Below are 25773 nucleotides of genomic sequence, written 5' to 3' on the forward strand. Positions count from 1 at the left end.
GACTTTATTTCAGTCATTTCAGTTTTGAATTGAGAATATTAATAAGGGGTCCACTGGATGGATTCTCGAGTTGTAAACTTATGGAGTTTTGGATTATCAGATTTGAATAATTTTATTTCAAGGTTTATTAATTTAGTTTCTTCCAGCTATTTAATTTTATTTCTTATTTCACTGTGTTCGATTTAAAATACTTTAATTGTTTGATATCCCTCGGGTTTGGGCTCGGACCTGATCAACCCGAGTCTCGGATCCGAGGGGTATCACACACCTACACCACTACCGCTTTCCGCCTCCACCACCATCCACCATCGCCACTGCCACCATTTATTTTAAAAAAAATTATAAAAAAATGTCATTTTGTTAAGTTAATTTATTTGTTATTAAGAGAGATATTTTGGAGAACTAAATTTAAAATTTATTTCATTCTAAATTTTAAATTAGTCAAACCAAATACTAGAATGTCATATTTATGATTCTTTTCCATTCCCTTTTCTTTTCTGTTTTTTTGTTGTTTTGTTTTGGAAGGTCATTCCTTTCCTTTCCTACAAACCAGACGGAGCATTATTCCCATATGAAGTGTGTACGAGGGTATACATGTCATTTCATAGATAAACCTTCCCCGCTGCTAGTATTTCAATATATCGGAAGGTCCGAGTGAGACGTTCCCTCAGTACCCAGAGGCTTCCTCTCTCTAGAAAACAGTTGAGATCGGAATTTAGATTGGGAAAAACCCACGGAAGATTGACAATGACGAGTGCAACATCAGTGAATTTGGAAGAAATACGGTCAGAATATCTCGTGATGGAGATCTTCCATCGAATGTATTGCTCCTTAAAAACTGATAAACGCGTTGTTCTCGTTGGTAAACACTAGATTTCTCTTCTCAATATATATTTATATGTGTATATCTATATATATATGAACAAACTCTATTACTATCAACTGGTTTTGAGAATTGTGATGGCTTTGATCTGGTATTTTGTTGAATGAGATTTTTATCATTGTTTGTAGTTGTCATATAATGTGCTTTGTGTTTGTGTTTCGGTGTTAGTGTGTTCTGTTTGTTACTAACGAAAATATCTTTAATGAAAAGTTTTCCGGATAAAGAATTGAATTTGAATTATAAATAATTTATCAGCTAGTACCTTCATTGTTGTCTCTTGCCCTTTTTTACTTGAGATAATTACAGTTCACACTTGTTTCCCTGCTACAACTTGAAGCCTGCATCCCAGGACATATAATCTATCTTGAGAGATGGACCCAGGAATTCTTGGGGTGGGCCAGGAATTCTTGGGGAGGGGGAATTACATTTACAAAAAAAGGGATGGATGTTAGAGAGCCGATTACCATCTAAAAAGTACCAGGACAAGATACCACATGATACGGAGACATGATGATTATTAAATATATTGTTTTGTATATTTGGTCCCAAAGTAATATTATTTTCCATAAACTCACGATGAAAAATTCTCAAACCATTATAATTAATGAGCTATAAAAATAATTTGTTTATCGGTTAAAGCATTACACAATTGAATCTACTCCACAAAAACAACAACAACAATAAATATATATATATATATATATTTTGATAAGTATATATATATATATATATATATATATATTTTCTGTCATGACCACTATATTACTAATATGTTCAAAGAAATTATCATATCTACACTTTAATCTATATTTATTTTTAAAACTTTCTTAGAACAACCTAACAATGCAGCACGTGACACGAACATGAGTGCATGGCATGTTTGTTGTGTCTACATTGTGTCTAGGACTGCAACTCAGTCGGATTGGGTGGTCTGGAGACTTAATTCGGGCTCAGCCCATGTACAAAATCTTTTGTCCAAGCCCAATCCCAGCCCATAATTAACTTCTCCTGCCCAAGCCCGCCTATGGGCCCACGCTGTTGTATTCAGAATGTAAAAAATAAGAAATTTGTGCAACTACAAGGACTTGAAAAGCATTCCTCCAAGAAAAATCCCAAACACACTACCAACTAAGTTATTATACACTTATTAAATAATATACTTTTAAAATAAATATACTTTTTTCGGGCTCGGGCTGGGCTTCGGGCTTTATATAATATCAACCCAAGCCCAACTCGAATTTAATTCTGGCTCAGAATATCTAGCCCAAGCCCAGACTTAGAACTGAAAAACACTGCCCAAGCCCTGAAAATTTCAGGCTGGGCTCGGGTAAATTTGGGTTGGCCCAGCCCGAGTTGCAGCCCTAATTGTGTTTGACAATTTTTTTACATAAAAAAATTATGGACACTTCTTGTGGCATGTCAAACCATGTCTAATGCGTGTCGGTATTCGACACAGATTCTTTGACCTTTAAGGCCTACGATATACCCTCAGTTCTTAGATTATCATGGATGTGGGGCAGTAGAAAGTGAAGAAATAAGAGAGTGCCCGGGACAAGGATATATAATGGGATATTTTCAAAAATTGTGGCAACAATGTATAGTGGGATATTTTCAAAAGTTGTGGGGAGGAATTTTTAAACTTTAAACAAAAATTGTAGATAGTAATGTAAATCTTTGGGTAGATCATCCTTGCACCCTAGGATACCATACCACCTTTTTTGGCAAGTAAAATGAAAAGTAAATGCAAATAGCATTTACAGGTATTGGGAGGGGTTCAGGGGCATACTTCACAATATCTAACATGTACTCATTAAAGAGAGACAATTTTTATACGTCAATCGCCCCAAGGGTCACGTGGTTAGTAGGAAGACATTTGCTTCATTATTATAATATTATTATAATTGTTGTTATTTGTTGTCTTGGAAGACGAGGAAGGTGAAGAGAGAATAGTTCGTATATATTCCTTCTTTAGACACAAATGTTGTCATGGTTAAAGTAACTTGTCATGGTTAAATATTAAACCCAAATCAGTAAGGTTAAATATTAACTTGTCATGGTTTCTTGTAGGGGTCTCAGTATTACTACTTTGAAGTCTGAAGTTCAATTCTTGGTTTAAGTGATATCCGTGAGAGCGTATATAATAAGGAAATTTTATCTTGTCAAAAATGCTGGAAGAAACAGTAAACTATCAATTTCTTAATAAAAACTGTTGGCTTCATGCAGCTAAGAGATGGAAATGCAAAGTTACAAACAGTTTCATGCTTTATCTGATTTATAGGAATGTTAAGTACATTCAAACTCTCTTGCCCTCGGTACATGCGGCACACAGTAATAAATAATAAATTGACCTGATAAAAGTAGTCGAACTATAAAGAAAGGGAGCCCAAGATTACGACATAAGATCAACTGGTTAAGGAAAGTTCATACTATGAAATCCCTTAGCCGTTAATTAATTAGTTAAGTAGTAGTGAAGCGTCGGCAAGGAGTTGCGGTGATGCCCTCCAAAAAGGTGAGGCGGAGGCTTACTTGACAACAATTATATACCCAAAATCCCCACAACCCCCTGTTGCGGTGGTCTGCCAGTCAACCATGTTCCCTGAAACAACTTTTTCTTTTTTTTATCTTATTTATTTTATTTTATTTTTTTAATTTTTTTTTAAAAAAGAAAAAGTTGTTTAAGGGAACATGGTTGACTGGCAGACCACCGCAATAGGGGGTGGTGGGGCAAAAAAAAAAAGAGTCCCAAGCGCTTTAGTTTTTATAAATTGACAGGGACATAAAAAAGGAAAACAAATTAGAGTATCTCCATGACAACAACTAATCACTATGATCCAACCAGACAGTTTACAGTAAACACCTTGCAACAAAAGAATAATGTCTATGTATAGAGGGAGGAAAAACTCAAAGAAATAGGGCATTAGCCCACCAAACAAGGTGGTTGTGGACTCATATTGCTAGTTTCTCTATGAAGAAGCCTATGCTCGATCTATCTGGTTGTAGATTCCAATAGCCAATCAGCCTTGGGGGTCACATTGGTGCAAAAATCTGCTTATATGCAGACATGGTGTAGAATCCAAGTTAGTTTATTACTTTGAATTTTGAAACTACAGATGCGGTTGTGCTCCAAATGGTCCAGCTACCATCCACACAAAAGGTTAAAACTTAATGTTTTCTTAATGTCAGACTAATTTTTCCTACAGTGATCTCCATCAAATCTTTTGATATTTGTTATGTTTTCTATTACATAGTCATTTCGATTATATAAACTATTGACAGCATTTGGCTATGATAAACTGTCCTGAGCTTAAATCATTGTTACACCGAGCTTTTAATTTGATGCTGCCACCCTGCAGAGCGATGTCAATTTTGTTTTTATTACGTCTTATAAATTTGGCAGGCCCACCTGGATCTGGAAAAGGTACCCAATCACCATTTATCAGGGTTGAGCACTGCTTGTGTCACATAGCTGCTGGTGATATGCTGAGGGCTTCCGTTGCTACTAAAACTCCTCTTGGCATTAAGGTGTAAGAAGCTATGGACAAGGTAAGTTTCACGTGTTATCTTTTCATAAAAGTTGTATCACAGCTGCCTTTTGCTTTCTTCTTACTGTAAATTGTTTTTGTAATTGTTACTCAGGGTGAACTTGTTTCTGATGATTTGGTTGTGGGGATAATAGACGAAGCATTGAAGAAGCGATCATGTAAGAATGGTTTCATTCTTGATGGATTTCCAAGGACCGTGGTCCAAGCAGAGAAGGTCTTTTCTATCTGGATTCTAGATATTAAACTGTTCTTTGAGAGCTTATCATTTTCCCCGTGTTTTGAATTCATACTTGGGTGTTTCAAATTATGCTTTTGTTTTTGTTCTACACAGCTTGATGAGATGCTTGAAAAGCGTGGAGTTAAAGTTGATAAGGTGCTCAATTTTGCAATCAATGATGCGATCTTGGAGGAAAGGATTACTGGTCGCTGGATCCACCCTGCAAGTGATCGGACCTCCCACACAAAATTTGCATCTCCTGAAGTTCCTGGCATTGATGATGTAAGACTGCTGCAAATGTTCACTTCTCTTTGATCATTAAAATGTGAATTTCACCTGTATATTATTATTCCTTCTACCATATTATAGCTTTTGGTGCGGAAGTCTGAAACATCTGTAAGAGATCGAGGGAGTTTGAGGTTAGATCCTTTTATCAAAGTCTTATGGAGATCCCTGGCCCCTCTTTCCCTTGGAGAGCTGTTTGGAAGACGAAAGCGCCTTTGAAGGTGGATTTTTTTGCATGGTCTGCTGCCCTTGGAAGTATCCTCACTCTCAACAACCTCAGAAGGAGACGTCAGGTTGTGGTGAACTGGTGTTGCATGTGTAAGAGATCAAGGAAATCTGTGAATCACCTTTTGCTTCACTGCCCAGTGGTGAGGGATATTTGGGCTATGTTCTTGGTTGCTTTTGGTGTGGCTTGGGTGTTTCCTGAGTCAACAGTTGATTTTTTAGGGGCTTAGGAAGGGTGTATAGTGGAGAGCGAAGTCAGAGATGTCCCCCTTTGTATTTGGTGGGGCTTGTGGCTCGAGAGAAACAGGAGATCATTTGAAGGGGAAGAGTCTCCTATTTGGTTTCTCAAATGCAATATACTGTCTTCTTTATTCTTTTGGGTTAATGAGCAAAATTGTATATCTATAGATAGTCTTTTGGATTTTGTGGATAGCTTAAAGTTGTAGTGTCGCTGTTTAGGCGGCTTCTTGTTCTTTGGGAGCACTCCTCTTTTGAGTGCCTTCCAGGAAATCAAACAAGATAAGTAAGAGAGAAGACACAGAATAGATTACTCGAATAACCACTAAATGGCTCTGATACCATAAAAAAGGGAAGCGCACATTAACTTAAAACAAGTAAAGCATTAAAATAGATAAGGCGGTGTATAACCGACCAAGGTATATATATATATATATATTTAAGATAACAAGATAATAAGGCGGTGTATAACCGACCAAGGTATATATAATAACAAAATAAATAACTGAATCAAACTCGTATTACTGAAAATAGTTACAAGAAAATATTAACTGAAAGTGACTTACAAACTTAATGTAACTGATAGTAGTCTGATGTATACAGCATATTGTTGTTGTATTACACTCAGGAAAGATACAAAAGAACTGAACTGAATATTACAATGAGAAAATATATTGAAGCCTGAATTCTCTCTCAAACGAAGCCTTTGATGTAGGGTAACTTCATAGAATGTCTTTTTCTGTGCCAAAAAGTAGTGGGTAGATCAGAACAAACTGTATTTTTAATTTGGTGTTCAAAATTTTGAATTTTTGTTTGGAGGACTGGGTCAGTTAACTGAATATCAATTCTTTTGTATGTAACTTCTTCTTTTAAAAAACTCAACTGTTGAGTTTTGTTATGTAACAAGTTTAGTGTTTTTGAAACAGAAGAATCGATGACTGATTTTAACTCCTTCCTGGAAGGAGGACTAAGGAACTTAAACTGGACTTCTTGTCCAAAGGGTCGAGTAACTAATCCTTCATTATCAATAGTGAGGGGATGGAGGAGGTAGATGAATGGAACTCCTAAAATGAGTTTGTCAGTCATATTTTTGACCAAGACAAAGGATGTTTTGAAACATACATTGTTTTGGCAAATATGAGCTGTAGAGAGTTTGTATTTTTTGTCCATTTTACTACCATTAGCTGAGCTTAGCCTTTCAGAGGTTTTCTAATAATATTTAGTCGGTTTGAGTCCTTCCTGAATGCAGTTAAGATCAGCTCCTGTATCAATCAAAGCAACGACTTCAAGTTTGAAATCTTTGTTGATAATAAGGGTAACTTTAGCATACCATTTTTGAAATGAAATGTGACTCAAAGTTTGGAGTTTTTTAGAATTTTCATAATATTTTGAATGACTTGAATTTGCTGAATGAGCATAGACTTCTTCATCAGAGGACTCAGAAGAGTCTTTTCCTGTAAAGGAAAAAACAGGATTTTGTTTTAATTCTTGAATATCGCTTTTCATGACTTAGTGATCTGTTTTGAGATTTTTAATCCCATTTTTTACTATGTTAATTTCTGTTTGAAGGTCTTGAATAGTGACTTCTTTTGGTTTGTTATTAAACCTTTCTAAGGTTTTATACAGACTAAAATTGGGTTTACTAATTGTTGGGGCTTCAGGTTCTGAGTTACCTAATAACACCTTAAGTTTTTTAAGATATAAGGTTTTTAACTCAGGGTCATCCACTTTACTAATTAAATCAATAAGTAGATGTTCTTGCTCATCATTTTTTGTGAGGACATTAAGTGACTTAGTAGGATTGCAACAACTATCTTTACATCCTAGTGTGATATTGGGAAAATTAGGAAAGGCATCAGATGACTGGAAGGAGGAACCAACTTCTAGATCACTACTACTGTCATCAGTATCTTTTAACTGAAGAATTTGGTAAATGGATTCTTTAATTTCACTAGGGATTTGTAACTGATTGATCTTTGTTTTTGCATAGCAATCTTTAGCAAAGTGACCTAGACGACCACACTTGTGGCATTTCACTTTGCTAACATCTTGGGTAGTAGGAGTATTCTTTTTCTTAAAGCCTTTTTTGCTAAATTTCTTTTTAGGTTTAGGCTTTTGAGAATAATATTCATTTTTTGAAAAGACTGGTTTCCTGTTTTTGTAATGCCTACGGTAACCTTTGTAACTCTTCTTTTGTGACTTGGGGTTTTGTCTAGAGGGAGCTATGGGTGGAAGACCATATTGTTCACAAAAGGTTCCCATTTCATATTTAGCTCTTTTCCTATCATCTTGTAGTTGATTAATAATTTTCATGTCAATACACATCCTTAATCCTTCCTTTTGGATTAAGCTGATGATATTGTCATATGTGAGATTATTATAATCAATGTTACCTGTGGCTTTACTAAGGGTATCTCTAATCTTATGAGTAAAGAGGTTAGGTAACCCATTAATGAATTTTTCTTTCCAGAATGGTTTGTTACTATCATCTCTCATCATAACTCTAGATAAGAATATATCTTTATACCATCTAAAATCATTCATGGTTGGGCAAGAGAGATTTGTAAGTTGGTCATGTATTCTGGAGGTGATGTTACTTGGAGTACCTATAAAATGGTCAACTATGGTATAAACAGGGGTATTGACTCCATCAGGAATAGCACGACCTATGGCTTCATAAAAAATGGGAAGACCATCATTATCCTTTTGAATAGCATTTTTTATTTGTGTTTGAAAATCTTCAGTTAGATGTTTCTCCCACCAAGATTTTAACATCCTTGAAAATCCTGAAGCTAGAAGATCAACTATTTCGGGTTGACTAAGATTATGTGTGGTAGCATAATTATTAGCCACCATAGAAATATGACTGAGTTTATTAAGAATTTCCTGTTCTGATAAACCATTAATATTCCATTCATAAAGCTTATCAGAGGAGACAGAAAATTGATTTTGAATATTTCGTTCTTCATATTGAAGATCAAGAGGTGTTGGTCTGGGATACCAATTTTTTGTAAGACTAGTTGGATTAACACGTTTGTTAACTAACTTATTAATTTCGAGGTTAGAAAAAGCATGTTCGAGTTGCTGTATATCAGAGGGGTAACTAGTGGTGGAAGAATGACTATCAGACTCATCAGTATTATGAATAACAGTGATTATTTTATCATCTTTAATAGCTTTGCCTTTCTCCATAGTTTTGAGAAGAGTCTCGATTTGGAGAATGACAGAAGGATCAGGAAGGGATTTGGGGAGTCCTTTTCGTTGTGTAGGCATAGAAATAATGGGTGACTCAAGTGGAGTGGAAGTAACGGGAGGAATAGCAGACTGAGTTAGGGAAAGTTCAATCTTATCAAGTTGAGTCCCAATAGTATGCAAATATTGGTTGGTAAAATTGTTTTGTTCAATGATTTTCCGAGTATCATTATCAGTGACTGTGGTAGTGACTTTTAAAGGAGAGGCAGGGATTTCTGTTCCCGTATGATCTAGGGTTGTGGAGTCTAGTGGAGGATGGGAAGAGGAAACTGTTAATTTATCTGGTTTTTTCCACTTGACTTTAGTTAATACATTGACTTGATTATGATAATTTTTGAGATAATCAAAAAACTTGATTTCTATTTGATGATCTATCATAAACCTTTGCCAATGACGAAGAACTTTATTTTATTCTTTCTCAGAATGTGACTTTCTGAAGTTTTTCCTCTTAAGCTTATTTGATTGTTCTGTTTAATTCATTCTGTTTATTGATTCTCATATCGTTATACTCTTACTCCTTCCTGTAAGTCCAGATCCAAACAATAAGACCCGAGCCAAACAGTAAAACCCAAGAGAGGCCTGAGCGGGACGATATGAGCGGATGAGCGCATGGATAGGAATTAGATACCACTTTGAGAGAATCATGAAAATAGTCTGTTTTACCCAGTCAATCATCCAGAGATAGTTTGAGATAAGTAACCATGAATAGGTTATTCAGGTCTTCCTTTTCAATGAATTCTAGATCCAGAACTAGCCTATCTCCCCCAGTTCCAAACATAGTCAATGAAGAAGAATACCAAGTTAAAGATATTAGTTTAGATTTTAGTGATTGGAGTATTCCTAGTATTCCAACCAGAGAAATCTACAAAACTAGTTTCTTTAAGTCAACCTTTCTTAGTGACTACACAGTTAAAACAGTAGAATAAATCTACTCCTTATCAAGAGAACATGAAAAATGCCAGTTACTCACTAGTAAAGCAATCAAGAGACATAAGGACCGTGGATCCAATTTCATCCACATAGGATTAGTCCAAGTGGCCATTAATCTATTTGGTGGTACTGGTCTCAATGCCTCAGTACTCTTAGCTCTTCGTGATGCTAGATTCCTAGATTATGATGATAGTCTCCTAGGAATAGTCGAAACTAGTCTCTGTAGCAGTCCAGTGCATTTTAATTGCTACCCAAATCTCACCCTTAGCCTAACTGATCCTCATTTATTAAAAGCTTTAACCCTTAATATTAAAACATCTGGTTACAAAATGCTTCCTGGATCACAACCTTTAGGTCTTATATATCGAATTTATTACAAGACAAGAGGAACTAATCTCAACATTAAAGTAATGAAAAAAGATGCTAAGGGCCACACTCTATTAATTGAGAGTAGTTCTGCTAATGCTAATATTCAACTCAAGAAAACTATTGCTTCGAAAGATATTTCTTTACCAAATGAGTGGATTCTTGAGAATGAAAATCATCTAGTTAAAATACAAAATGATATCTGTAGTCTTGATAGAGTCCAGGAATATCTTGACGGAACAGTCAGAATAAGCTTTGATGAACAACGCCTTCTGACTAGCTCTGGTCCTTCTACTTCCTCCAGACTAGATCTTGACAAAGATAATGACTCAGTCCCTCCTCTTGCAAGAAAGAATTCAAAACTTAATCCTCAGTTTAAAGACACTAAGTTAAAGGGCATTCACATTGAAGAACAAGTTAGTCATCCTTATTATGAGCACACTCCTCCAGCCAATAACAAGTCTCAGTCTGCCCCTAATTCTCCTTCACCTTCTGATTTCATCGGTAACATTAACACAATAGATCCTTCATTAAATACTATTAGTAAACCTTTTAAATATAATCTCTCCAAGTTACATGATGAATATGCCTCCCCAGAAATAAGCTTAAGAAGAAAAACTTCAGAAAGTCACATTCTGAGAAAGAACAAAATAAAGTTCTTCGTCATTGGCAAAGGTTTATGATAGATCATCAAATAGAAATCAAGGTTTTTGATTATCTCGAAAATTATCATAATCAAGTCAATGTATTAACTAAAGTCAAATGGAAAAAACCAGATAAATCAACAGTTTCCTCTTCCCATCCTCTACTAGACTCCATAACCCTAGATCATATGGGAACAGAAATTCCTGCCTCTCTTTTAAAAGTCACTACCACAATCACTGATAATGATACCCGGAAAATCATTGAACAAAACAATTTTACCAACCAATATTTGCATACTATTGGGACTCAACTTGATAAGATTGAACTTTCTCTAACTCAGTCTACTATTCCTCCCGTTACTTCCACTCCACTTGGGTCACCCATTATTTCTATGCCTACACAACGAAAAGGACTCCCCAAAGCCCTTCCTGATCCTTCTGTCATTCTCCAAATCGAGACTCTTCTCAAAACTATGGAGAAAGGCAAAGCTATTAAAGATGATAAAATAATCACTGTTATTCATAATACTGATGAGTCTGATAGTCATTCTTCCACCACTAGTTACCCCTCTGATATACAGCAACTCGAACATGCTTTTTCTAACCTCGAAATTAATAGGTTAGTCAACAAACGTGTTAATCCAACTAGTCTTACAAAAAATTGGTATCCCAGACCAACACCTCTTGATCTTCAATATGAAGAACGAAATATTCAAAATCAATTTTCTGTCTCCTCTAATAAGCTTTATGAATGGAATATTGATGGTTTATCAGAACAGGAAATTCTTAATAAACTCAGTCATATTTCCATGGTGACTAATAATTATGTTACCACATAATCTTAGTCAACCCGAAATAGTTGATCTTCTAGCTTCAGGATTTTCAGGGATGTTAAAATCTTGGTGGGAGAAACATCTAACTGAAGATTCTCGAACACAAATAAAAAATGCTATTCAAAAGGATAATGATGGTCTTCCCATTTTTGATGAAGCCATAGGTCGTGCTATTCCTGATGGAGTTAATACCCCTGTTTATACCATAGTTGACCATTTTATAGGTACTCCAAGTAACATCACCTCCAGAATACATGACCAACTTACAAATCTCTCTTGCCCAACCTTGAGTGATTTTAGATGATATAAAGATGTATTCTTATCTAGAGTTATGATGAGAGATGATAGTAACAAACCATTCTGGAAAGAAAAATTCATTAATGGGTTACCTAACCTCTTTGCTCATAAGATTAGAGATACTCTTAGTAAAGCCACAGGTAACATTGATTATGATAATCTCACATATTAAATATATATATATATATATATATATATATATATATATTATAGCTTTGGTGCTATTGGTACTTCTATATGTACAACTTATGAGGAAATGCAATTTTTTTTGGTCATAAAGTACCTTTATATACTGGGTAATCAATATGCTACTACATGCATTGGGAGAGCAAACTTCAAATACACATAGTTATTCTATTGCTTCTTGCATTCGGAGATCAATCTCCTTTACTACTTGGCTGATGAAATCTACCACTACATGAATTATTATTCTGCTTTTCATGTATTGGGAGATCCAAATTCATCCTCTCTTTTACTGCTTGGCTGATGTTTCCATATCTGTTACATTTCTGTTTCATGTTATACTGAAGTGGTTAGTGAGTTTGAGCCAAAGAAGTTTCCCTTTCTTATTTATTTTTTGAAGGACACCGGAGAACCTTTGATTCAACGTAAAGATGATACTGCAGCCATTCTCAAATCAAGGCTGGCCGCATTTCATATACAAACTGAACCGGTATGTTCTCGTTACTTCTTTCCATTTGTTCGTTAAACATTGGAATTTCAAAACTAATATGTCATCTAAAGGAATAATTTTTTGTTTTCATGTGCAAAATGTAAAGGAATGCAGTCTTTTATATATATATATATGTATATATATGAATATTCACACACACACACATCTTTGCTCTTTTCACTTGTCATGGAAGTTTAACTTGTATAATGTGGAAGGCTGAAAGGTAAGGTTGTTATATGAGATTTGGGTTATGCGGCTGGGATTTTTAACACATTAAAAGGAAACTATTGCTTATTTCGGTGTCATAGATGTTTAAAGAAAGTTTCTATGCGGCATCCAAATTTTCTGATTGAGAAAAATTTTAAAAGTATGTCAGGCTCATATCCAGGAATATCAACAGCTGTATAGTGTTAATATTAGGAGGAAGGAAAGAAGAGGCATAACTTCTGTTAGATCACATGCTATCATATCTTGTCTTGCTATCTTGGCTAAGTTGGCATAACTTCTGTTAGACCTGATGCTATCCAAGCATTCCCAAGGATAGAATTCATGGATGTACGAGATCCCAAATCCCACGACCTTTTCTGGTATAGAGTTACACACTACGTAGATCCACTAAGTAGCATGTTCCCATTTTTTTTCATCCTCATGTACAATCCAATGCTACACTCTGAAGCATAAATTTGAACATTGAAAAATGGAATGTGGTTTGTGCATGATTCAAGGAGTAGAAGAAGAGAATGCCATGACTGCATGAAATGCAAGGGAAAATATTAGGAAGAAGGAAAATATTAGGGAATTCCTCGTTTTCCATTCCTTTTCTAGCATGGGACAATACACTGCATAGCACCACTAAATATTGCGTTATCACAAGTTAGTCGGACTCCTTCACACTTCGTTGCTCCACATACGAGTATAAATTTGGGCTTCAATGGTATGGAGAAAGAGAGAAGATTAATGAATTGCAGAACAACTAAGTATATAATTTATGCAGTAATTGAAAAAAAGGGGAGGAAACTAACCTATTTAGGGATAGCCTTTCTCTGATCACTCTATCTTCTTCTTGGTTTCTTTATTCAATTCTACAATCTGTAAAGGAGATTTGACATTGATTGGATCAAATCTTCAAGTTTCATTGATTGGATAAAATGTTTTTTGGAGATGAATTGAAGAGAATTTTCCATTTCATCTCAAGTTTTGGTATCAATTGGCTGAAATTTTGACGATATTGCAAGGCAAAAAAGGGCAATCTTTCTGTCACCTCCACCCAAGGTAGGCTTTAGGTGTATAAATTGTTCACCTCCGCCAGTTACTCGTGCAAATATTTGGTAATGTGGTGTACTTGTGCAAATTTTGATTTTTTAGAGTTGATTTTACGGTGTTTGAGGAAATTTGCACGCCTTTTGGTCTTGGATTTTGTAGATTTTGATTGGATGTTTTAGTGCATGTTTCTATGACACCTTACTATTTATATGCCTTCTGGTTGCATCAAACTATATTTACTATTATGCACATATGAATGAAATCTCACGTTGTGGTTGTATTTGTTGAAGCATCCATAGTAGATGACATCTTAATCTGTGCCATATGCTAAGCTCTCCTGTCTTTTCTTCTTTGCTTTCCTGGTCAAATGTCGGTTAGTTTTAATTGGTGTCTTACTCGTACTATAGAACTGAATCTTTCTGCATCTGTTTACAGCATCTATAAGCTTTTCACGAGTTCTGTACCCTAGTCTTTAACAAGCTATCCTTAAATTTGAAATGCAGGTGATTGATTACTACAACAAGAAGGGAGTTGTTGCAAACATTCATGCGGAGAAAGCTCGGAATGAGGTCAGGGAAGAGTTTCAGAAGGTGCTATCCTAATGAAGACATGTCAGTTTTTAGGAGACAACTGAAACCTAGGATTTTTGCTCAGATGTATTCTGATACATAGTTTAATCAGTTTAATCAGTGGTGCGTTAGCTTTTGTTTCATTTTGCTTTTCCCCAACTGCAAGCACCAGCTTTTGTGAGCTGTTTAGGTGTTCAATTGAGAGTTATGGTAACATCTTACATATGCCACTTAGGTATTACTATATTCAATCCTTTTAAACTTGTGCGGTGAATAGATACAAAAATTTCCTTCATGTGTGAAAATGACTGCATTCTGCAGAATTCTGAACCACCGTGTTGTAAGCTTCAACAGTTAAATTTTGTTAACTCTTATGACTATATAGATATATAGTGGCAGTTCATTGAACTTCTCAACTGTTTGCCTATTATTTTTAAAAGGGTTGTTACTTTGAAGTACATCTACTAGTAAGTGCATGGAATAAGAGATGGTGAATGTTTTCAGGTGAAGCTGATGAACACACCTTGTACAACTCAAGTACAATGCTTTTTTTTTTTTGTTTGTCTATGGTGGTGTCTGAGCCTCTTAGAGCACCCCATAATCAACAATAGGGCACAGCAATTCTCCTATCTCACATGCACGGGACACAATTCTTATTCACAAAAGTTCACAAGTTACGGTTTCTCGAACTTTATTTCCAAAGCAAAGCTTGACATAACAGGCTTTGCCAATTGAATTCCCAAAAGAGCACTGCCTTGAGGAGAACTGAAAACAGCACTCCTGAAAAAGATTGGTTGGAGCCCCATCTACCAATCCAACTAAAGAGAGGCCGGCCCTCCCAGTAATTGGTTTGTACGCCACTGTATGCTGCCACGAGGAGACGGTGGTGCTGCCTCATGATTTGCCTGGTGGAGAAATTATTATATGGTTCGGGACTACATAATTTGCGTGTTGGATTATGATTGGCCGGGATCATGTAATAATTTGTCAAGGAGGTGAGATTTTACTTCTCTTCAGATACTCGCAGTCAAGCTAGTCGCTTAGGTCCACCTCTGCTAGATTCCTTCCCCTCCAGCTATCATGGATATAATCTAAAAGTCCCATGACAAGCTTGTCAGTTCAACTTTTTTTAATCGAACCAAACGAAGACTTCAAAGAATATATTACCCAATATATCCATTAAATTGTACCTAGAAATAACAACCCTTGTATCCAATAATATCTTTTTTACTAATAGACGCCTGTTTAAATGGCCAACTTAATTTACAGGAAAAGTTATTAGGCTTGAAATTATAGGAATTATATAATTAAAATTTTGGAGCCACATCAAGGGAATTGAATTACAAATTTATTTGAATCCAAGCTTCTAAAATTTTCAGATCAATCTTGAGCCAAACTCAACCAGACACTTTATTTAACTTTGATTTTGTTAACCTAGAAGTAAACCTAAAGGATTTGGAACATGAAGCTCTTAAACTTATGAGATACTCATGATGGTAATCATGGTATCATCCTACCCTTGTTCAAATGCTTGTCTTCCCACCAAAGGTCTTCCCAATATTCATTCAGATTTAGGGATAATTTCTAGCTTAGATTACGTCTGCACTTGATCTTTATGAGGATGAATTATGATCTATATATTTCTCCAAACACTATATCCATATCTAATCCAAAAACTTCAGACCTCACTCTATGGCTCTGCTTTAGGAATACATACACAAACACACGATCATATATATAATGTACAGATACATACACACACGTATATGATCAAGAACAATGCTACATCATTATAGAATTCAAGATAGGTTGAGTCAACCCCCAATGAATATCAAAGAACTCAAGATAGCCTTCTGCAACTATAAGTGCTCTAATATCATGTAAAAAGGAACACTATAGCGACAATCCAAGGTACCAAAATAGAGACAAATTTTTATAGTGATCAAGCCGGAATTAATCAAAGGTATCAAAATAAATATATATTACTTTAGTAGTCGGATTGATGGTTTTATTTATCCGATACCTAATTATGCATAGAGATAAAAATGCAACTTTGACTTAGAGGTTATTTACTATTTAATTAGAGTCCAATTAATTTCTTTTAGTGGAGTAGAAATTAATTTATGAATTAATTGAATTGGTTTCATAGTTTAATGGACCAGGCCAATTATTAATTTATAGTGGCCAAGAAAATTGTAAGCCTAAGGGATTCTCGCCCATAGCCCAAGTTGATATTGGAGGCCCATTAGATTTGAGATATCACCTGAATTTTAAAGATTGAGAAAAATATATTGTCTTTAAAGTCTATGTATATTTTAGGTTACACATTAAAAATTTCTCTCTCTAGATTTTTAGGGTTTGCTTGCTACCACAAGCCTTGCCTCCAAGGTCATTCATCAAGGTTTATGGATGATTCCTAAAGGGAAGATCATAGGAGAAAGAATTTTACTAAGGTATTTACAATAAATGAGAACTTTCACTTTAGAACAATAAGTGAGAACATTCAATTTAGATGAAAGATTTAAGGTTTACTCAAGCCTTTGATGTAAGTATTCAATCTAATAATTGAATGATTCATCATCTTATTTTTTGCATAAAACTTGTCTCTATCCATGTATGAAAATCCTTCAAAAAGTTTTAAAACTTCAATTTTCCCAACACGGGCAACCTTTTAACGATACAACAAACATCGTAAAAATTTGTTCGAAGCAGGGATCTAGATGCAGAACTGCTTATGTTAAACCTGGAAAGAAGATGACCTAGATGTCCACAGTAATCTTGGCATCAAGATGAGAGAACTCTTGGAAATAGGCCTTGAAATGATCGTATGAATGTTTCACGTCATCAACTGCACACATTTCTCTTATGCTGTGCATCGATAGTTGTGGTACTCCAACGTCAACTGTACGTATGCCCACACCGCTTGCCAGAATGGGACCAATGGTTGAGCCACAGGTCATGTCATTGCGAACCACATAATCCTACATTGGACAAAATTCTCTAAAATTATCAATATTCTACCACATAATCTCATGCCATATCTTAAAATTTGATCTCCAGTCATGCAAAATATTAGGGTAATTGCATCATTACCATTATAAGTGCAAATATTACATGCCTAATGACGACTATCAATCTCCAAGATGCAAAACTGGTATTCAAACATGACATGCAGATTAAACCAATCAATCTTGTTATTCTTGGCACTTAAAAAGTAAGTTTCTTTCCTTCCATGTAAAAGATAACTTAGGAAATTTGAATAACTGAGGTTGCTTAAATATTTTTTTGGTCAGTATGGATTGATCTCTGTTTCTGTTTCTATAGAAAATAGAATTATATAGCATCTTGATCAGCGTGACACTTGAAGTATGTTCATTCCATTTCATGTAAAAGGATAACTTGGGGATTGGAATGGTCGAGGTTGCCTAAATGTTCTTGTGAGTCATATGGATTGAGTTTTAATTTATGTTTAATAAAGAACCCACCATAGAAGATGGAACTGTACCTTGAAATGCTCTACGGAAAATGGTAATTTCATACCAGAAAAATCGTGTTATTTGAAGTTGAGATGAAACTAACCTGAACAGGAAGGTTATGGTTGGCTGCTATCTCCCTAAAAATGAAGGAAGTTACAGCGTTAGTTGCATAGCGTTGACTTGCACTGTGTTTAATGACGAGTCCACCATGCAACTTGGGCTGATGGTTTTCATCATGTTTATCCTGAAACGAAAAACCGTATCACCACAATGTGACATAAGAAAAAAGAAAAAAAAAAATCATATTTTCACTGAATTCGGAATACAAGTCCAACATACCATATAATTAGGATGTAAGGCATGCGCCATATCAGCAGATACAAGGAAACTCCTTTGAATTGCTTTCTCCAGGAACTGAATAGCAACGAAGACATTACAAAAAAGAAATGATGGACACAGGACTACAAAAATATACTGAAGTGAGTTTTAAGGGAGAAAAATTATGCTACTAGATTCAGGCATTCAGTGACTCGGTTACTACTCATGCTCCCGTGCAGGGAAAGTGAGTGATTTGACTCCATCCAACGGATAGGATCCTTTCTGGAGGCAACAATATGGTCTCATGGAAATGGGATTCTTGATGTGGCCCTTTTGTGCTTCGCACAATGATTCTTTTACCCCTTATAGAGGAAGTTGTATAAAGAGGGCAGAACTAAAAGCTTTTCTAAATGAAAATTAAGACAAACTTATTGGTTCTTGTTAAAATTCTGAGTTGGTAGTCACTAGAAACTACTATTAAATTTTTGGATCGTAGTTGAACACAAATATATCACATCCATATAATGCTTGGCTGTCCAACGATTTCAAGTAAGAATAGATTCCATGATAAAATAGATCATATTTTGTGTTCATTGATAAAATGCATTTTCTTTTTCAGATTGCTTAAATATGGATGAATTAACAAAACACGTCTAGGATGAAATTCCATGATGTACTCTATTTTCTGAAAATAACATTTTAATTGATAATACTAAACTCATTTAGAAGAGAGAGAGAGAAAAAAAAAAAAAAAGGCAAACTCTCACTTTGCACAGTAATTTAATTTGCCGGTAGTTTTGGCTCAATAAAAAAATGCAATCAAGAAAATGTGCACTTTTCGCAACCAGAAGGTGCATGCACGATGCATGTGATCATAGCACACATACGGTGATGTAGGAGAGATAGGAAAGGAAGAGAGCTTTTCGATGTAGAGGGAGAAAAAAAAAAAAAAACAAAAACAAAAAAAAGAAGAAAAGTTCAGGGAATAAATGATTTTAAGTGTTTGACAGGGCAGAGCTGGAATCATTTAAAATTACAATTTTTTTCTTTTTTCACAAGTCATTTAAAATTACAATTTAACCATTAATTTATTTTAGTGAAATTAGTAAACATGAGTATAATGAGAAATACTAAAAAAGACTAAACCTGAAAATTTGAGGATAAAAAAAAGAGTCCCTTAGAAGGAGGAGGTCATTTGGCGTTTTATATTGTATATTTATACAGATGCAGGTGTAAAAACTTGATAATTTTATTATTATTAGTATTTTAAACAAACCATGTAACATTAAAATAAAATTGGAACTATTACTACCTTGGAACCTGGGCTGAAGGAACTTGTAATCCGCGATAGAGCATCCAACAAGACAGGAGATCCAGCCCCCTGTGCTGAATGAGATCCAACCTCCTCATGATCAAACAAAACCACCATTCTTACACCAGGCTCATCTTCAAGACTACTTTCAGAAGAGGTAGCGTCTATCAATGCCTAAAATTGAATCCATAATAAAAAAGGGTAAGAATGAACAGCTATGCATTGAAAGTTTTTTTCTCTGCACATAAAAGAAATAACAATAATGGCAATACAATTGAAAAGCCGCAGAAGCATAATGATTGGTAGTTTCAAGTTCCAAAACACGTGGTATCTACCAAGATGAATTAAGGATAATGCAGATACTTCAGTGAGTCTAGGTTTACGGGTTTTGGTAACGTTTCTTACCCAGTTTATTCACTCACAAATACAGTTGCATACATGCAGAGTTTTACTTTACAGAAATATCATAAAGCTAAGCCCTGGAGTCAAAAGCTAAGCCCATATTTTTCTTCCATTTATCTTGGCAGATACCGCATGCTTCTTCTGCAATGTTAACAGATACCTTACTGCAAATATCATAACAAGTTCTCCTTCACTCTGCAATGTTAAATCACATAATAAAGGCCAAAATTCTTTCCTTTTTCCTTTTTCATTTTTGTGGGTTGGGTTTGGGGTGTGGGGCATGCTAATGTCTATATAGGCTATGGGACTCGAGCCCAAAAGCAAAGACATTTCCAATATTTAATCCATTCCATTCAGCACAACAGATATTGACCTGATTGATAGCATGAATTGTTGTCTATACTAATTATATATGGCAGGGACCATCACTTGATGCATAAAGAGTTTGGGGTGGATTTGCAGAAAATGGGGTTGTGTTTAGCTGCAGTCACCTTGTGCAAATAAAGCAATAAATTAAGTATTTAGGGGGGGAAAAGCAATAAATTAGGTCTGTATTTTGTATACCCCTTCCAACACCAGCTGCACTTGAAGAACATAGTCCAAATCTCATAATCAGGAGACAGAAAGTTAACCCAATGCACTTTGACTAGGCTAAATGACTCGAGCTGAAAAAAATACATATGATGACTAACCCATTGGCACTAGAGTGAAAAAATCTTCGAGCAATCTTCTTAATTGAAAGCCATTTCAACTCAAAAAAGCCTCATCTGAAATAGCTTAATAGAACTTGCAGAGAGACCTAAAATCTCATAATATTGATTACTACCAATGCCAAAATTCAGAAGTTTTGACTAAACACCAGATGTGAAACTCAAGTTCAAAACATATTCACTTGACCCAAATCATGCGCATGCCAAGTTCATTCATCAACAAATGTGCAAATTCTGCGAGTTGTGTCAGCGGCACTTGACTTAACTTCCAATATTGCATTTATGAAGGTCTTGAAAAACTGAAGGCTTATTAGCATGAAATAGCATGACTCTAAAGGTTTCCCCGTCCAAAAAAGTATAACATATTGTACAGCAAACAAAACATCCAAAAAGCTGGTTGAGTATATATAGCTCAGCTATGCACCTTTTATTTGCACCTCAAGGAAGGAAGGGTGCCTTTATAACAACTCATACCTGTAAAGAGCAAAATGACATGCAGAGATTATCAAGTCTTCCAGAGAAAATGAATTCCTTTGTAGCACCAGCAATAAGACTTGGTTGAGTATCACATGCTTGCAACTCAAAATCGCATATGTCATCTGGTTTACAGTCAACCTGTGTTGCAAGAAGCTGGAAAAAAAAAAAAAGAAGAGAAAATGAACACAAGAATCAAGAGCAGAGAATACCAAAAATCTTTACTGTCCAAGTTGAGAATCACTCATGGAGTTGCAATATATATCTGACCCATGAACTTCAAAAACAAATATTCAAAAAAATATATTATTAGAAGAAGAAAGAAAAAGTAGGTGGTATGCACCCTTAATTGCACGGTTTCTCAAGTTAACCTGCATAAGCAGTGAATGATGCTTTTGGTTATCAGTTTCAGATTTTGCTTTAGACTTCTTGCAATCAGTTGGAGCTCCATCTTCACCAGGGCCATTCTCAGCAACCACTTTATTGAGCTCAGCCTGTTCGAAGTCTCTCAGTTATTCAGTTGGATTAAGGAAGCAAAAATTATATCAAAAAGAAAACATATTCATCCAATCCCCCTCAAATAACCACACACACACACACAAAGAGACATGTTTAATAAAGGAAAGCCATCAGATGCAAGGCATGGACATTTGATGCCATCATGGAATGATTGTATTAAATACTATACCATGTTTCTGGTTCCAAAATTTAGCACTCAGCCTTTTGTGATGCTACGTGACAAAATGTTTTCAGCCACTAAGACCATTACTGTTGACAACAAAGCCCTTTTGCACCTCTCTATTGCAAATTTTCAGCATTGCAGCTAGTTTTTGGTATCATAATAATATTAGATATCAACATCAATATATATATATATATATGTATATATATTTATCATTGTACCTTTTATCTGAGTCAGATTCAAGCTTCCAATAGGAATAAATCAGCCTGATTTTCAAATATAGAATATAAGGCTCAGGGAATCTGATTTGAAACCAGGACGGCAAATCATGGTTTGAATAGACAATTTGTCGTTATATCCACTCAATTTCTTACGAACACTACTATAGTAGTCAAGGGCCAGAGTTAGAAGGCATCATTTGCTTCAAATGTATATTGTATCAACTTGTAAATGGCTATTAATTGGAATTCCAACTCTTCTTGTTGGCATGTGGCCAAAAATATTTCCACCAACTACTTGCGAAGATATAAGAATTCCTTATTCTATCACATCCTAGAGAAAAAAATTCAATGGTTCAACCATCCAGCTTCTCTTATATCTCAATCGAGATGTTGGAAAATTTTCAAATACTTATTTGTCCAGGTTGTTATCTCCAAATGGCACAGTTGCCTTGGGCTGAGTTATAGCACAAATCATCCTCTTGTGATCCTTATATTAAGCATTAAATTAATTCCTCAATATGCACACTTTTAGTGACTTGATTTACATCAATATTCCAATCTTTTCTAAAGGCTATTGTTCCATTACTGCTCAAACAATAACTCTTAAGTTAAAGCTCGGATGAAGAACATTAGTAGTCTAAAACTATTTTCAGTCAGGTACCGAAAAAATTTCATCAATGCAATGGCAAGTTATCTCTCAATGCAAAAATCCAGCACTTAGGTTAGGTGTATTCTCTCAATCAACATATGGAAGGTGACCATTGTCTTCAAAGTGCAAACACAGCAGTAGCACATCAGATAAACCAGAAGCACGATGGGACTGGAGTATTTCACCCTCCACTTCCTTACTTAAGTGTATAACATGAATATAAAATTATTGTTTCACGTACAAACTAACTACAGATACAAACTGAAAAACAAATTGTAAGAAAACTATAGATTTTAGTGCACATTAAGGTATCTTCGTCTCAAACGCATTTCACTAGCTTTCTGTGGACATTGCATTATATTATGCAAATTGTATTTTCCTCTATTAAAGACTTCCCAACGTCTTGTTTTGTCACTCAACTTGGCTCACTCCAATATATGTGCAATGCATCTTCCTTGGCCTAGTTGACAAACAAACTATGCAAACATATTTTCCTTGACAATAATTCCAAAATTTGTTGCAAATTTTGTATGGGATAAATTGCTGACGAAGATCTCACTGTTTTCCGTTCCAGCTTCTATTAGTTTTGCTAATTTTCTCACCATAAGTGTCCTCAAGCTATATGCATTGATTTAGGAAACTTACCGAAGGTTCAATCTCCACCTAATCACCCATGACAACCAATGTTGGCGTACTTAGAAATTTTTTGATATAATAAGGATTCCCACATAAGTACATAATAGTAACAGAAGATGCATGACTCAATCCAATATTGAACCTTATCCCTCATTTTCAAATATGTAAATGTTAATTCTTGCCATATACCAACAATCTAAATTTAAAAAATAATTAATTCTTTGAGGATTAAAGGGACGAGCTTAAAACAAAGGATTTCAGTTGCTCCTTGTTTTCAACAAGAATGAGTTATGATGAGAATATATGTGCTTTAACATAAATTATTATTAATTCCTGAATAACATAAATTATTTACTATAGTGAAAATTGAGGACAAAGAAAATCTAACATCATTATTTACAAAGCATTACGTGACTCATGTGATTCCAAAAATTACCTTAATTGATGTTGCCAAAACTGGAAGAAGATGAGTTTGTTTGTTCACCTTCAATTTTTCGTCAACACTCCTGCTCGATAAAATGAAAAACATATCTTTCTTGAGCAGCTAGCCAAGCCAACCCAATTGAGTTCAGAAACTAAAGCACACAACATCCAACAACTCAGTTGAAAGTTATGTTTACAAAGGAATACCTGTCCAAATGAATTGCCAGAGTTGGAATTCGCATTATGGGCTCCTTAAGCCTAACAAGTCGGTGTGAGAAAGAAACAGAAGCATCAGTCCCTTCTCTTATTATCATCCTTCCAGCAATAGTTAAGTCACGATCAAACCATGTAAACCATAAGCCACCTCCATATGGTTGAACGCCGACTTCCAAATACCCACCTTTTGATACCTGAACCCCCCGGAAAGTGAACAAGATTTAATGTTTCCCACAAATGGTTTTTTTTTTTTTTTTTTTTTTTTAAAAAAAAAAAAATTATAAATAAATAAAGCTAGTTAAAGCAGAAATACAAGATTACCTTGGAAACAGGCTTCAACTTCAAACAAGGACTATCAGTATGAGCCCCAATGATGTGAAATCCATTTCCGGCAACATATCTAAAGACAATTCCAGTAATAGCAGCAATACATATCAACATAATTACAGAATCTGATAAGAGTAGAAGGTACTTTCTATAAGCACTCCCCCTTGATGTCTCAACAATACATGGATATTTTCTTATTTAGTCTATGTTTGGCTGCTGAGCAAATTTAAAATCTTACTCATTTTAAAATTTAGACTTGAGAAAAGTAGAAACTTTAATCAAACTTGGCCTAATACACAGACTCAAAAATCCCATTCCTTTCATTTTATTCAATTTTCTCAGACCCAACAAAGAGAAATCAACAGTGAAAGCAACACAATAAACACATACTTTTTACCAATCGCGAAAGCTATAATTGTAGATTGATTCCTTGTGAAAAAATACTTCTTTCCTGCTTGTAGATTCCAATCTTTTCTCTCTGAAATTTGCTCATATCCTGCACTTGTCAATCGCTTCTTCGCTTCGTCTGAAAATCACCCAATAAGAAGAAAAAAAAATTTTAAATTAAAACCACTCACAATCCCTATGCATCAGTTTGGTTGCTGAGAAAACAAATGAAACAAGGAAAAATATTAAATTTCGAATCCTATATTTTTTATAATCGATTGATTCCAAAAGAGTTGGTCCCTATCTAAGCTCAATCTCAAATGGGTGTTGTGTCCTGCTTTTATCGGTTTCAATATAACATGGATTCATCAGATTTTTTCTAAGCAACCAAACAGAGGATAAGAGTGAGAAAAATAAGCGATGAGAGGGAGGGGTGAGAATTACCAACTGCGTGAAAAGCTGTTGGAGAAGAGTTTAAGAAGTCGATGAAATCCAAGGCCACAGAGCTTCCTTCGCTGTGTTCTTTCACCATTAGGATTGTGAACGAGTCTTCGAAGTGAATTGCGAATCAATTCAGTCTCCCTCTCTCTGCGCGTATGTGTGTGTTTGTCTCTTCTCTCTCCTGCGTGACATATATATAGCGCGAAGTTTAAGGGGAGGTATTCGATTCGAATCTTTCCATTTACAATAGAGCAAGCTTTTTAGTCTAGGCTCTGTTTGATGAATTTTTGGAATTTACGGTTTTGAATAGGAGTGCGCGCCTGATTTGGTTTGGTTCACATTTCTAATGTCACCCATTTTAATTCTTACGGAATTGTTGAAAGTAGTGGAATTGGGATAGTCCATTGGTTGATGGGCTATTCTGAGTTAACTCATTTCGTCCTTCCCGGAATCCAACTCACCAACTCATTAGTTTGGTTCACACTTTTAATGAGTAAATTAAACGGATCTCTCATTGTTTGTCATAATTATAGCAAACTTTCATCTATTTTGAGCATTTATACGGATCTTTCTTAAAAATAAAACTAACATATACTTACCTCCTCTCCTATTGACGACTATCAAATGGATTAACGTACCTGTTTAATTTCCTAAAATGCTCTTAAGTTATTATAGTAAATGACTGAATTACTCATTCCCCTCTCTCTCTCTCTCTCTCTATCAGCACCACCAACCACCATCCTCTCCAGTAATAAATTACGGCGAACCACCACCATAACAGTGAGACGCAAATTACCTTACTCTTTATCTTCAAAACCGTCACACCGGCGAACCACCACCATTAATTTGGACATATACCAACAGATCCACAAAATTAGTTTGG

General features: G+C 35.2%; 1 protein-coding gene and 1 pseudogene across 1 annotated transcript; one reads left to right on the plus strand and one right to left on the minus strand.

Annotated features, from left to right (window-relative positions):
• The first annotated feature begins 747 nt into the window (after positions 1 to 747).
• LOC132281162 (adenylate kinase 3-like) lies at positions 748 to 5146 on the plus strand (annotated as a pseudogene).
• An 11659-nt stretch (positions 5147 to 16805) lies between these two features.
• On the minus strand, positions 16806 to 25032 carry LOC132286825 (probable aspartyl aminopeptidase). The gene is made up of 11 exons (XM_059789224.1): positions 24894 to 25032; positions 24453 to 24588; positions 24057 to 24135; positions 23727 to 23929; positions 23533 to 23602; positions 21280 to 21402; positions 20909 to 21064; positions 19323 to 19496; positions 18032 to 18106; positions 17796 to 17936; positions 16806 to 17197 (listed from the first exon to the last, which is right to left on the minus strand). Exons 1-11 carry the CDS (start codon positions 24979 to 24981, stop codon positions 16976 to 16978), a joined length of 1467 nt encoding a protein of 488 aa, XP_059645207.1. The 5' UTR covers positions 24982 to 25032; the 3' UTR covers positions 16806 to 16975.
• Between the last annotated feature and the right edge of the window lie 741 nt (positions 25033 to 25773).

This window comes from Cornus florida, unplaced genomic scaffold (genome assembly GCF_030987335.1).
Source record: "Cornus florida cultivar Cherokee Brave unplaced genomic scaffold, ASM3098733v1 CherokeeBrave_3.0.0_Hap2_Chr11, whole genome shotgun sequence".
Lineage (NCBI taxonomy): Eukaryota > Viridiplantae > Streptophyta > Magnoliopsida > Cornales > Cornaceae > Cornus > Cornus florida.